Below are 15,244 nucleotides of genomic sequence, written 5' to 3' on the forward strand. Positions count from 1 at the left end.
TTCTTCTGTGCTTAAAATCAGAGTATTGTAATCCCATTTGCTGTCTTCTGAAGTTTCCTCTCCTTGATGGCGGTTTGCGTCTTACTAACCAAGTATATTTTCCTAAAGTTGTACCATTCTAAGCCTTTTCTTTATTTGTTTCCCCTTCCTTGCCAACGTGAATTAAAGCACAGAAGTAAGTATGGTCTGTTTGAGACGTAAATTGGAAACCATGCTCTTCACCTTCTACTTAACTCAGCGTCCGGCAAAATCAACATTTTGGGCTAGAGAGTCTGCTTTCCAAATAACCAGACAGTAGCTTGTGGTGTAAACCAAAAGGGAAAAGAGTTAAAACAGTTTTAAAAAGAAAAGCTACTATGGTTATGGTACTATGAAAAACAATACTCCAAACAACTACAGGCAGTCTGCTGTGGCTCATGAAAGATAATAGTGACTGTTTGCTGGTGGTTTGTATTCTTATGGGAAAGGGATTGGAATAACTGGCCAAGTGGATGGTATGTGCACTATCTGCCCTCTTTAACAGCATTGTTAGCATCCCCTGGGAGCAGGAATCGGGGATGCTACCATGATGACAAACACAGAATGGCAGAGTCCATTGCTGCTGCAGACTCTTATCACAATTTATCCCTGATGCTGTTTAAATGTGATAGCCCAAAGGCGACCAGCCTCCCTCATGATCTCTTTATTCATTTGAGATCCAGTCCAAGATGGAGCACTTTCCTTTTAAATTGCACAAGTAATTTAAGAGACCCAGTCCTGTAACTAAGCACAGTCTCGTGAATGACCTTGCATGGCTTCATGTGGCCGCACGTTACTTATGCAGACTGACTGTGCAGCAGCATTCCCGATCATGGGAGATATTTCCAGCATCAATGGGAATAGTAACAGACTTCTGGATCCTGGAGCAGTAGTGCATGATTATTCCACTATTATTGTTTTGTAATCAATCTCTCTGGGAGTACAGCTTTAGCAGCAGAGCACCTGTACCTCATTAGAAAGGTGCTCAGGACTTCACTTCAGTGCTTGACTTCTAAAGTCTGACAATTTGAATGGCTGTGATTACACTTTGTGTGTGGAGGTTATAAAAGTAGGCAGATGCCCTACATCACGGTTGACTAACAGTAAAGTTGAGAAGAATTTTAGGTGGTATCTACAGAGAAAATGTTGAACACAACAGCTCAATATATAGAGTATTAATGCCTAGGCAATATGCGACCTTTTGCAACTACTAAGCTATATTGCGAGATGAAAAAAAAACCTTTACTCAAATTACAGTTGTGACTTTACTGGAAGGTTAATCGTACCAAGGAGGCATTTGGATCTTTCATCACTCAGGATTTAAATACAGTGCTAACTTGGCAAATGTCCTTGTACCTTAAGCCAGGCCACAAATACCCAGTAAAAGATGTCCACTCAAGGTAGCAGTATTAGTAGTGGGCACATTTCTCAAATGGAATAGTCCGCTATAAGAACTGGCAAGAAGAGCCTTTCAGACATATATTCACAAGAGAAGGGTGATTATCACCAATGAAGTTGCTAACATTGTCGCTAAAGCCTTAGTCGCTGGCTGAACGGTGATTAAGAAACTTAAGTACTTGGAGAGCTTTATTGTATTAGACAGGCCAAGAGTTGAGAAATCCAGTTGTTTTGGCACCTTTAAAACAGCAAATGGGAATAGACAGTGGCTAGCATTGCCAGGTGCATAATGAACTCAAACTTGTTGCACCTTGGTTAGCAAGCAACTGACAATTTGACCAAGTGCTCACGAGAACCAAAAGAAGGAACACTTGTTTTTAATGGTAAGATAGTGGTATGCAACCTTGTCTATTGTAGCTTCACATAGATTTATGCTCCTGGCATCACGTTTGGTCTGAAATATCGAAAGTTGTGTTTCTTCGAAATCGTTTTTTTGGGATTACATTATGACACCACTGATCCCGGACTGCATGCAGCAGTACGTACTGACCCTCCAAGTTTCCAATTTGGCCTGATGACCAACGTTTCATAAACAAAAGCTCAAGATCACCCGAGTGATAGGTCTTCCATGATCTCTTCCATGTGACTGACTGGAGCCCAATGCACTGTCTTGAGCAAAGGCCTGCTCTTGAGTGGGAGGGTAGATGACAGAACTGACTGCTCCACTGGGGATTGCCTCAGGGTGCTAGTGTGGCCTAACAGTCAGAGGCGCTGACTTTGGAATTGCGAACCAGGTCCGACTGACTTTGGATCACCTGTGATTCTGGGCAAATCACTTTATTTCCTGATATCTAAATAAAAATAAAGTTAATCTGACCTCGTGTAATACAATTTGGTGGTCATTGCAAAAAACAAAATGATGAGGAAGATCCCAGGGAGCCTTTCACAGGGTCTGAGCATACCAAAATGCACATAAAAATAATAACGGTAAATTGGAATGATGATTCCTGTGCTGCTGGCCCTGTGGAGGGTCCGCGGTCTTCCTGATCTGAGATCTGAACAAATACATATCTCCTTCCTCAAAGGGTTGGTGTCTGTAGGGTCTGGCTTCTAAAAACACAACTCGTCCATAGTTTGTTCCCATAAGAGACCCTTATTTTGGTTTCCGGGGTCCTCAATTATAAGACTGTTCAAATTGAGTGGAAATCACTTTGTTCCAACCCATCATTGGATGGTCCACCTTTACATATTCGAGATCAGCTCACTTTGAAAGAATTAGCAAACTGAAAACTATCAGGTTGCAAGACCGCAGAAGTTCTGTTTTACCCTCTTCAGTTCCACGGGATTCGCCTGCCTTTGGGCTCCAGGCTTCTATCTCCACATAGACAGCATTTAGACACAGCAGCAGTACTAACCAGTATGCTATTGAGGTCACCCAAAATACATCAGACCCATTCAAGGCATTGATACTCCTATGAATTGGCCCCACAGTGCACCATTGCAAAGCACACTTTAGTCTTGAGAAACTAGTGCTCATTTTCATGTCCATTCATAAAAACCTTAGTACCAAAATGGCCACATAACACTCCTTGATCATAGTTGTCCTGCATGTGTCATTGGTCTCAATAAGCAGGGGGACTGTCTAACCAAGGTATGGTTGTTTGTTGCCTGATTGAGGATGTAATACATCAAGGTAGTTAAGTCATCTTACAGAAAAGGTTAATGGTGAACACACTCCATAGCAGATTGAAGCTTCGATGTATAATCTGGATGATGGCCAATCTTTGGGAGAAACCCAGTACTTCTAGCATGATTGCATAAAAAAAAATAGATTCAGAAACCTCCAACCGAAAGAGGTGTCTCGCTCTTCTCACCTTCTGGCACACTACTATGCAGCTTTGGCTGCCGTGACTATGGATAACAGTCAAGTGCTATCTTCAGTACCAATGGACAAGAAGGAAATGGGCAATAAGTCCCTAGACAGTATAGTTAAGTGCAATTTGCTATGCTGTTAAAATATCTGGTGTTTAAAATCTTGGCTTTCCATTTATTGTGTCAGGCGGCACTAGTAATAAAGAGCAAATTCTACAAATAATTTTTCTTGCGGCTTCCCAGGAACCTGACCACAAAGTGGGCATGATTATGCACATCTTCATTCTCCATGTTGCACACGCATCCCAGATGTGAGCTCCAGTCCTCAATCTGCTAAAAGCATACAGTCCACAGCAGACCCCAGCCAGGTCCACTGTAGACGATGTGATTGGGAAGGGTATTAGTCTCCTGCCTCCCTGGGATTCTGCATCCTTTCCTGATACCTCTTTGTACCGTTCAAACAATGTGCTTTGATTTCTGGCCCTGCTGCACCCTCATCCTTTTTTCTGACCCCACCTTTACCCCTTTGACTTAAGCACTATTTGTCCAGGTCTTCACTCTTTCTGCCTGCAACATAGACAAGGCCAAGTACTCGCAATGCATGACTGCTCCATCTGGCAAGATACTTATTTTTGGGATAGTGCTAATCATCCTACGGCTTCTTTTCATTCTTTCGAACATATCCCCTTGTTTGCTCTCTCCCATTATTTCTTTTCTCTCTATCATTACTTTTGTTTTTCTCTTCTGTCCTTAAGGTGTCCTTAGTGTGGTGTAAAGTACTGTACAAAGCATTGCAACTATGTAAAACTGTTGGACTATCCCTGGCACAGTAAAACGGGACAAAATCCGTAAACAGTACAACTTGTAGATATTGGTTAAACTTCAGATATTTTTGGAATCTGTGCCTTCTTAGATGTTAAGATTCTGTATTCAGGATGGTGACACATACTGGTTAGCATCATCGACATATCAGTGAAATTATGTCACAAAAAGGAGACCACATACACTTTTCACATCTGAATTAGTACACCGAAGTTCCTGCATAAAATGCAAATTCTACTACATTTAGGGGGGTGTAAGGTGTCCGTCATCCCCTGGTGTATCGGCGGGGTGCAGATGTCCCCCCTGTAAGAGTTCCATGGCCCCCAGACCCTGTTCCATTTCCCGGGACATCCTCTGGCTATATAGACTGACTTTTCACGGAACATGCACCAATCCACGTCCTTTTCCACTTTCCCATCGTAGGTGACTGATGAGCTTCCCAGTTCTGTGCTATATTTCTTTTTGCGAGCATTACTGCTAATGTTACCCATTTTTTAGTATGTCAGTCAGTTCCCAAATGTTTAATAGGGACCTTCGCGCCTCAGGGCATAGTTCTAACATTAGGACATCACTGAGAGTACGGTGTAGTGCAGCCCAATAAGTCTGTATGTATTCACACTCCCATAGAATATAGAAAAAGGTGCCTTCCCTTCCACAACCACATCTGTACTCCCCACTCTCTGTTCTACCCATGCGCACCAATCTGGGTCCATCGACATACACTCTTTGGAGAATTTTGAGTTGGACTAGCCGCAGTCGTGCCTGAATCGCCACCACCCTTGGGGAGGAGACTGCGTCTCGTCAGTCTTCCTCATCAAGCTCAAGCCCATCTCTCTCCCATTTTTCTTTGAGTGACCGCAGTGGATCCTCCATGTTATTGATTAGTTTTTTGTATATTATTTGAGATGGTCTTTTCTGGCAATCTGCCGTCAAGTATCCTATCTTCCAATGGGGAGGCCTGTGGGAGGGCAGATTTTGATGTAAGGTGTGTTTGGAGGGCATGCCGGACTTGGAGGTACCTATAACGTTCCGACTCTGCGAGGTTATATTGGTCCTGTAGGGAAGGGGAAGGGAAAGGGAAGATTGCGTCTTTTACCCATAGATCTTTGATCTGAGAGATCCCGATTAGGTCCCATTTATTAAAACCCTTAGTTTGCCACAAATTCCCCAATTTTTGAGAGGTCCACACAGGGGTTGCCAGTGTAAGTCGTCCGTCCCACCCCAGATATTTATTTACTACATGCCAGACCTGGACCGCATGTGCAGTCGGTCCTGTTAAGTGATGTTTAGAATAGAGTGCCCTACCATAATCTCCCCCCCCCCCCTCCCCCCCTGGAAGGATCCATCTGTCCATGGCGTAACCTGGATCTCCCAAACTCCCATAGGTCCCTCGATTAATGGCTGCCAATGGGCCCACCAATAATACTTTTTAATGTCTGGTAGACTAATGCCTTAATCATACCAGTTCAGTGTGAGTTTGGGTAGTGCAATCCGAGGTTTCCCATCCCATAAAAGATCCCTCTGCAGACTCTCTATTTCCTTAAAATACGAAGCGGGGACCGGATCCATTGAATTATGCAGGGCGTAGAGAAAGCGGGGCAGGGCCATCATTTTAAAATGAGCTGCTTTACCTAACAGTGGAAGGGGCAGAGACTTCCAGCTCTTTATGTCATTCTTCAGCCTTTGCATAGGAGGCAGAAGATTGCATGTGAAGCGGGTCATAGGGCTCAGAGAGACAAAGATGCCCAGATACCGAAAGCCCCAAGTCGCTATCTGAAGTGGGCAGTTGCCCGGGAGGGCAGGAGGCTCCCCCTGCAGGACATAGACGACCGATTTTGTCCGATTTATAGTGAAGCCGGAATACCTGCCGAACACAGCAAGGATATCAAATAAACATATCAGGGATGCCCTTGGAGACGTTAAGTACAACAAAATATCGTCCACTGGTTAGCATTTTTGCATTAGGCATGTGGAGCTCAGGTTGTGAATAGGCTTTAAGTCCATTTGGTGCTTAGATGTAGGAAAAGCTGGATAATCCTGTTTGAAAAGGAAGACACTCTTCCCCATCCTCAGCATAAACAGCTCTTTCGAAAGAAAGTCCGGAATGGTAAAGTTGCTCTTTGTTTCCAGTCAATCTTTGTTCATTATTCCCTGGTTCTCTCTGCTTTCTTTGCTCCGTTTTTGTAAAGCGAACTTCCAGAAGTGTAATTATCCAGAAAAATTAGCAGGAAGTATCACAAGACTATCAGTGACTTTGTCTCCTCCTCCAGTGCTAATGCTATCCCAAAGATGCAAAAGTAAACACCATCATGTCTCAGATTGAGAGTATTCAGCTTCATTGTATAAAGTCCCTTTTTCTGTTGTGGTGGAGAGAGTAGCAGTCTCGTTATTTGGATGCTCTCCTCCTCCTCTGTTTTGTGGCTACAAAGGTTGCTGGGCCTCAGGAATGCATGCAGACAGGTGTACCTTCATGCTGACCTTGGATGCACCAGCCACACTTCCACTTAGCTCTACATTGGGCTTAGAAGAATTGCCTCTCCAAAGATGTGATGGTGGATCAGGAGTTCTGGGCCAACAAGGAAGAACCTGAGATTTCATTGACAACTCATTTCTTAGTGTTAACTACTTATAGTCTGCAGAAAAATAGTTGCTTTAAATCAGTATCCTCAAACTGAAGACAATTCACTGGAGTGCTTTTTACAGTCTGTGTGGGGGGACTGGGACAGGTAGTTGATCTACAGCAAGGTCCCTGCAGCAGCTGTATGTCTACAATTAGGGATTTACTCACTGCCATATTTGTGTAGTTTTTTGTTGCAAATGTGACTGCAGGAGCTGGCTACTCTTGGTCTTTCCTGGTTATTTGGAAGGTAGAATTCATTTACATCCTTATTTCAGTGCATCGGATTTCTGGGTTGATCCACGCGTTGATAGTTATCCCCTATATTACCAGTAAGGGCGGTGGTGTTGAGCAAAAGTGAGAGCGGCATGGCTGTGCACCACTGTCCATCATTTCATAGCTTAGCTGACCGTTTCTTGAGGTGTTCACTGATGGTCGTTTGGTCTTGTTTTACATCAAAGAGGTGTCGAGAGACAGTCTATCCATTGTCCCTACAAGAGCAAATGGCATAGATTCTGTCATTAATTTTAAAAAGGAGATTAATTCTTTCATCCCTTTGCATACTCTGTTATATAAGTGGAGGTAGGCAAAGGATACAGGACAGTGATGGCTGCATTTGGGATATCAAAAACTGTTTCTTATTACAGACTACAGTTATCAGTTTACATTTTGATGTGTTGCTCAAATAGTATCCCTCCTGATCTGCAATTAAATTATTACTCTATCTGCTTTGGTTAGCAAGCTGGGGGACTCCTGGAATCTGCAGACATTGTGGTAACATGGAAGACAACTTTACATCTTTGGCATCTGTTAGGACGCTGTCCAATACTAGCGCGACTCACACCAACCAACATATAGCAGCGAGCACTTTCTGGAGAGTTCACAGCATCTGTTCAATACCAGCGCGGCACCTAGTGATGTCCACTTAGCTCCTGCAACACACCCTCCCTTTACAAAGTCAGCATCAACGTTTTTCTCAAAGTCTTTAACAAAATAACATAAAACTTCTTGTCTGCTCAACTAAAATGAATATAAAGATAGAACCACTCAATCTAAGAATTTCTTTTGCTTCCAGCAAAACCTCGACCAGCGCCATTTCGCTCACTTAAATGAAAATCCTCAAGAGTTCTCTAGATGCGCCTTCTGAAGCAACCTCAGAAATCCTCACTTGTCATACTTCAATATTCCCTACGTTAGCACTAGCAAAACCTCTTTGCACAGCACCACTTTCACAGCAGACAAGACACTTAGTGTATGCCACGTTAAGACCCACCCTTAGGCGTTATCCCGAGATCTTAGGCTAACGACGGACCTGTTACTTCCATTAAGGTCAACGACGGACAACAACATAGAACATGTACAAATGTCTACAAGCTGTCATTGACAAGCCCGTCTCTTCATTACCTAGTATATTTAGTCAAATAAACCATCCGAATATGCTACCAGAAAACTGATCCAGCAGAAGCGTTGTAAATGTTTTGGGGCACAGACACAGATTACCCATCACCCTATAAACTCCAACCTCAGTAATATAATTCTCAACAACATAGAGTTTGGGCCAATAGAAACTCTACAACCACTTACAAATCATGAGGTCCTCTTACAGATCTTTGTAAGATCTAATAGGGACTCAGATAATTAGAGGCGGAAGCCATTCCTTCATGAGGACCTGTAATGAAGAAATTCCTGTCTAACAACAATACATCAGTAATCAATACTTGTCAATAATATTCATCAATAAGCAAACCAACTCAGTAGCTTAAATCGTGGCACTTTTATCTAATCTTAAAAATATGAATGGTCAAAACCCAACAATACATTAGAACTTTTAGTACATAGGTTTCATTTGAATACAGGTAAAAAACAATATAATCACAGTTCAAATCAAATAACTGGCATGAGGAGAGAAAAAAGAGAAAATAAACATGCATTGCAATTTGGTATGCAATTTCCGGAATAATAGGCACCAAAGTTCTGATGTAGAATATCAGGACTAAGACGCAAGATGGACTAAGGCACAGCGTCCAATAATTAACCCTTCAGCCAAAAGGTATAACCTGCTCAACTTCGCCAACCAAGGAAGTGTAAGGGAAATCAGGAGAGTTCAGTTCAGGATAGTCAGAGTTTGGACCGACAGCATGTCATGCCCAAGAATTGCAAGCTAATAATCGCACACATACTTTTTTAAACAAAGTTTTTATACCTCGAATTGTTTACAAAGATAGCCTTTTGCATAGGTTTCAATATTCTATTGGTTGGGATCCATGGTGGGATCATGGAATGATCATTCTCCAGCCCAAATCATCCGGAACCTATACGTAATACCTTTATTCTCCGTTCTTCAGTTTTCGAAGAATGTACAATATCTAATTTCACCTCGGAAGTAGGAAATACATTTGCAACTCAACATGTCTACGCTCTCGCTTCCGAGTTGGCTTGCAACACATTTTGACACAATTACTTCTAGAGAGAGAATATTCAGACTGGAAGAAGGAACTTTAGTGATTATACTTGTAACTAAAGCAAACTAAGTCAACATTTTATCCTATTTCAGAGGAAATAATGAAGGACAAAATACATTTCTCTAAGCCCTGCATGGAAAGACATAATACATTTTTGAGGCCTACATGGAAAATCAAGTGTTAACGTTAAAACACTAATCTAATATAACTACCTTTATACTGTTTTCATAAACATCGTCTTAATTACTGAATCAATCAATATAACTTTATTCGGAGTCATAAAGAGAACATCCATAAAAGCAATTGTACATAAGAGGAGAGACCGTGCAAAAAGCAGAAATACATACAATTTCGTTGCGCTTTCCAGTTGTAAGTTTACAATTATGTGCAGTATGAAACATAAACTCCTCATATAAACAGTTGCCCCAGTTCATTTCACTTTATATTAATAAATTAGTTATAGTTAGTGTAAACATAGGCATGTCTTGTTTAAAATGTATCTATCATTACACGTTGCTTTAAACACATTCCCTCTGTTTTTTCCTCTGTCAGTCCAATTATACGCTTTTTTCATGTTCGCTTCCGCATTACTCTTCCTCTAACTGCATTTCCTTCCTCCTTTCTGCGTGTTCTATTTATTGTGATCTGAATGGTGGGAACTAGTATGCCTTTTTCTAGTGTAAAAAATAGTCCATAAAAATCATATTTCATTAATAAACAATCAGTTTCTCTTTGCAGTTTCAGATTTACATTTGAGAAAATGTAGCAAAACGCATTTTCCATCGAGATCATATTCTACTAGAAATTAAACACTACGCTATTATCTTTCACATTATTATCATTACACATATCTAGTTTTTCTTTTCTGTCTCTCATAAATCTCTCAGCTTCACCAGTTTGCGACCCTTCTGCATGCTTTTACAATGCAGTTTTAGAACTCGGTCTTCAACGAGACACAATGTTCTGTTTTCTTTGAAGTATGTTTTAGTAATTCACACGATAAGCAGGATTTGACCAAGCAAAATCATTCCTAAATAATCAAGCTCCATCACTTTGCAATCCTTTTCTCATGAACAACACTGTATAGTGTAGAAATCGGTGATTCATTTGCAATCCTTTTCTCCTGAACAAGGCTGTATAGTGAAGAAATCGCTCTCTAAATTTTTAGACAGTGTTTTCAGAATTCTGTATGAGCTAGGAATTCTCCCTGCCCCTTCCCCTCACCCCCCCAGTAACATAACATGTGTAGAACATAAAGTGTAATTGTAAGGCACACGTTTACCCTTGGGTCTCTTGGCACTGTGACCATTAGGTCACACACAGATTCCTGGAGTGATGCATCAGTCCACTGGGCCACCAGACCTTTTTTCCACAATCCTTGGGTGCTGAAATAAACCTCCATGATTTTGACTGGATAGAGTCAAGATTCTCTTTGCTGTGTGCAAAGTCTTAACCACCTCTAATGCTCTGGCTCAGCAGGCAATCTTCTCAAGCGCAGATTGCCTCCTGGGAATGATATTGTCGGAGCTTTTACCCCTCGGAAGGCATCTGCGCTCACCTGGTTAATTCAAGCCAACGAAGGTGGTATTCTGCACCAGAGTCCGCTCGATTTCACTCACAAACCAGAAGCTTGAGCACAATTTCATAACTGCAGGGGATAAAAGGAGATTCTTATCGTTAGAAAAAGGAATGCACTCCATAGAGGGAAATTTATTGTGAGGGCCTTTAGGTGTTCAGCAGGATTACAGTGTATGTGTGAGCAGACCCACAATGAAATCATTTGTGAAGGGCTTCTTTTGCTGCTCGTGCAAGCTGTCTTATAGACACCGCATCCTTTGAAGAATCCATGCACGTTAGGTAACTTACATACTTCCGCTATGGTTCTGATTGTGTGCAGGCATGTGTGCACGAAAGCATCTTGTGTAAGTCACTGAGAAACGTGTGGAATTTGTTCACAATATCCACTGAACAGCCATGCATTTTGCAATATCTATACCTCCCGTACAATTTTGCTTGCACCGCGCCCTCCTGTCCCCAGCTTAACCCCCCTCTCACTTTTCCTAATAATTCCAATTTTGTGGCCGTTTTGTGGCTTTCATAAAAAAGCAATTGGACAAATTGTACGCAAAATATCCATCCCATTGGCAGTGGAATGAGAAGTACTGTGCTCACTGAGTTTTATTATCTTTATTTCACTTTGCGATCTGCTGTTCAAAGTATGTAAATGACCTACATTACGGTCCCATACTGGTATGTATATTCATTTTACAAAGGTCCCATCATGAACTTTCGGTTGGTAACATATTTGAATGTGCAGAAAATACCAATGTCAGGGCAATCGTTCCTTCACCCAAGCATTTCAGATCACCCATAGATGGAATAAATCGCAAAATACAAAAGCAGAGCTTAAGTGTTTACAGTATCATGATTGGTGCATGCTGCTGACGTCATAGGTCTGTGAAGAAAAATGCACAAGACTCATCTGTGTTTAGTGATGAATATGTCGTAGAAGTTCCATAGCCCCTGTTAAGCATAAACCTTCCCTTTGTCGGAAAGGTCTTCTGTATCTTGCTGTCGCTGAGATGTTTGGCTCATCATAAGGTTAGCATTACACTAAAAACCTCTTTGGAGCTTTCATATAAAGAAATTTAATTTTGTTTTCCAGGGTTGGGGTGCTGAGTACCATCGACAGGACGTAACAAGCACCCCCTGCTGGATTGAGATACATCTTCACGGTCCCTTGCAATGGCTGGATAAAGTACTCACACAAATGGGCTCTCCTCACAACCCTATTTCATCTGTGTCTTAATTGATTCCTCAGTGATGGCCTCTGGAACCTAGTACACCTTGCATGTACTTGAAGGATGTGCGAGTTGGAAGACATTGTGAATTGGGGGAGGCTCGAAAAAGGCCTCAAAGATACTTGACTTTAGTGACCAACTGCTAGATTCGAAGGGTTGACTACAACTCTACAGCCCTGTGTTAGGTTCTTTCGGCTTCATGAACATTTTACGTTGTAAAGTTATTTTTTTTGGGGGGGGGGGGATAATGATCAGCGAAGCTTTTTAATTTAGTAGGATGTTGTGTGAATTTGGTTAGTACTAGGAAAAAATTATTCAAACCACAAAAAAGTTACCTGTTAAAATGGGTGTTTTTTACAGTCCCACGTTTCTGGCACTTTGAGGTCACATTTTACATGTTCAGAATTTGTTTGTCTCAATTTCTGGGGGTAGGTACACCCCCTTCTTCCCTGAAGGTGGAGAAAATAGAATATGAATGGTGGTCTTAAGGCCGAACGAGATGCTTGCTTATGTTTCATGAACTTTTCCAAACTGTTTTAAAACTAGTCATAGATGCTGTTCCTAAAGAGAAAAATGTTTTAGCTTGATGAATTTAACCTTTCCAAAAGTGTGTACTGACACTACTGCTGTCCGGAAAATAGGTATTATCTCTGCTAATTATATGTACAGTGTTTTTTGGATGTTTATCAGTAGAATAGACCGAATCTAGATGTATTTGATGGGTTGAAACTCGTAGAATATTGTTTAAGCACAGCTTTGTGGATCAAAAGAAGGTTTGAGATATGCTATGCATTTTATTTGTTGTTCTGTGTGTATTTTTTCTCTCTGTTAAATAACAATCTATTGTCCCTTTAAAGCAGTCATGCTGCTTGAAAGCACTCATGTGACTGATTAGGGAACATGTCCGTTTCTGCGGTCCTTAAATTTAATAGATTACATTTCAAATGAAATTGTGTAAAATGTTTCAGTATATAGCAGTTTTATGCAGTTTACAGCACACAAAAAAAACATTTAGTTTCTAAGACAACTGTTGTTTTGCCAAACATACTGTTTAAAGATTTCAGGAGTTAAACTTCTGTTCAAATAAATGTCGAACTTTTTTAGAAATAATGTTTTTACTTTTTTTGTACTAAATATTTTTGTTCTTCCGCTACTCTTTTATATCCACAGTTAAGCTGTAGGACTTTGTTGGAAGTACTTTTATTCCAAAACTAGCAAGTCTTCTCTACTGGAAGTTGAAATAAAACGTCAATATTGCTTACTTTTTTGCGTTGTTGTTTTCTGTAACATTCTAATGGTTACATTTTGCTAGGAAATAAAAACAAGATTTGGAAAAGCCATTTGTTCTCGTTTATGAGAGCTATCGCCTCTAGAAATTACTTGTAGTCAAGCTGTAAAGCAGCATGGCTAAAAATCTATATTTTATTTATAAAGCGCTATAACGCAGCCAGCGCTAAAGTTTTTTTTTTTTTTTTACAGTGTTCTGAGGCTGGCAGCACTAATGTGCTTTTTAACATTTTTAAAAACTTTTTGCTCCCTCTGTCCCCTCTCCTGCCTTCTCCTCCCTACCCGCGTCCTTCTCTCCCCCATTCTTCCCTGCCCATGTTGCCTCATCCTCCATCCCAGTCCCCAAACAAGCGGTGGAGTGACTTGGTGGATAAGGCAATAAGGAGAGAAGGGCGCTGGTGGAGGGAGAGGATAGGTAAGAGGATGGGGAGCACATGGGCAAGGAGGATTCGCGGGAGGACCTGGGGTATGCTCGTAAACAAATATGGGTGGGAGGGGCTGGGGCAAGGGAGGCGTTCGGGCAAGCATTTGAAGGGGCAACTAAGGATCGGCGGGAGGGCCTGGGCCAGCACATTGCCTGTTTGCGGGAGGGAATAGGGCAAGCACACAGACAATGGAGGGTGGTTGTGAGGAGCTAGTCAAGCACACGGACAATGGAAGATGGGCGGGAGGGGCTGTGGGAATCACACTGACAAGAAATGGTGGACATGACGGGCAGGAGAAGCACATAGACAGCGGAGGGTGTGTGCAAGGGAAGGGTATGAAGAGAATGGATAAGCCCAGATAATATAGGAGGGCAGGAAGGTAATGGGGATGAACATGGAGGGGGGACAAGTACACAAGGGAAACAGCTGGTAAACACAAGCACTCAAAGACCACCCCACCTGCAAAAGCGAGCAGTGGATGGACACAGTAATGCGCCCATGCTCCACGGTAGGAACAAACACAAGAAGAAAAATGAAATCTTATGGAAGCTGATGAATAAGAAGCAAGTAAATGAGAATGACAATGAAACCAAACAATGGTAAGCAATGGGTGGCCCCAAAGCCCACTGTAACAAAACAAATGGTTTAGCAAGAGACAGCGCATAGGCGAGGCCCAATGATGGGAACCACTATCAACGGAAATGATGACATACCTATGTTCAGATGACAATGGTTGTATATGTATTGCAACCTTTATATAGCACTTGCTACCCCTATGTGGGGTGCTGAAACGCTTGCCTAAAAGTGTTCTTTGTTTGATCATATGTGGTAAGGTTTTCCATGTCTTGCGTGATGACAATTGGGGTGAAAGTTATTTTGTTGTGGGACACAACACTTAGCAAAGTGTTGGATGACGTATGAGAGAGTTGCACGATGTTTGGTTTTCAGTAAACTGGCAGCTGCAGCTCCCTTTATGGCATTTATGATCCACTTTGCTGGCTACTTCATTGAGTTGTCCACTCTGAGATATTTTGTTTAAAGTTTATGGTCCTGATCATGCATGAGTTGGAGGGAGAGATGGTGGGATGATCTTCTGGGACTGTCATTGTGAGCTGTCATAAACTATGTAGATAGTTGGGACCCGCAGTGGTGTGCTAAATTGAAATACTCTGACTCGTGGCATGTGGCAGATCTCTTCAATTATTTAATGGCTGTTCAGCTGGTGATGAGTGGTTTACTGCTGTGGACTGGTACACTACTGAGTGAAGGACATGATCCAAATCAGTTTTGTTTTGTGTGAGATTCAAGCATTATTCATCACTTATTGTGTAGCATGTAAGAACTTCAATTGACGGCTCAACTGCTGTTAAGGTATTGCTGTTAGTGTGGGCCAGGAATGTTATATGATTCATTATAATTGCATTTTCGCAGTGCCTGCTACCCTTGATGAGGAGTTAAAATGCTGCTCCTGAACTCTAAGTTAGTGTTTCTTTCAGTGGTTATTGTTGGTTTTGGGATTATACTTGTGCTTTTAAGGAAACC

At 41.7% G+C, this 15,244-nt stretch overlaps 1 protein-coding gene across 1 annotated transcript in view; it reads left to right on the forward strand.

Moving 5' to 3' along the window:
• Positions 1 to 13,251, forward strand: part of SMAD1 (SMAD family member 1) — a 155,307-nt gene extending 142,056 nt beyond the window's left edge. Inside the window, exon 7 of the mRNA XM_085641619.1 lies at positions 11,855 to 13,251. Within this exon, the coding sequence (XP_085497745.1) occupies positions 11,855 to 11,998 (144 nt within the window). The 3' untranslated portion in view covers positions 11,999 to 13,251. The remainder of the gene's footprint in view (positions 1 to 11,854) is intronic.
• The last annotated feature ends 1,993 nt before the right edge of the window (positions 13,252 to 15,244 follow it).

The sequence above is a fragment of the Triturus cristatus genome, chromosome 2_2 (assembly GCF_964204655.1).
Source record: "Triturus cristatus chromosome 2_2, aTriCri1.1, whole genome shotgun sequence".
NCBI lineage: Eukaryota > Metazoa > Chordata > Amphibia > Caudata > Salamandridae > Triturus > Triturus cristatus.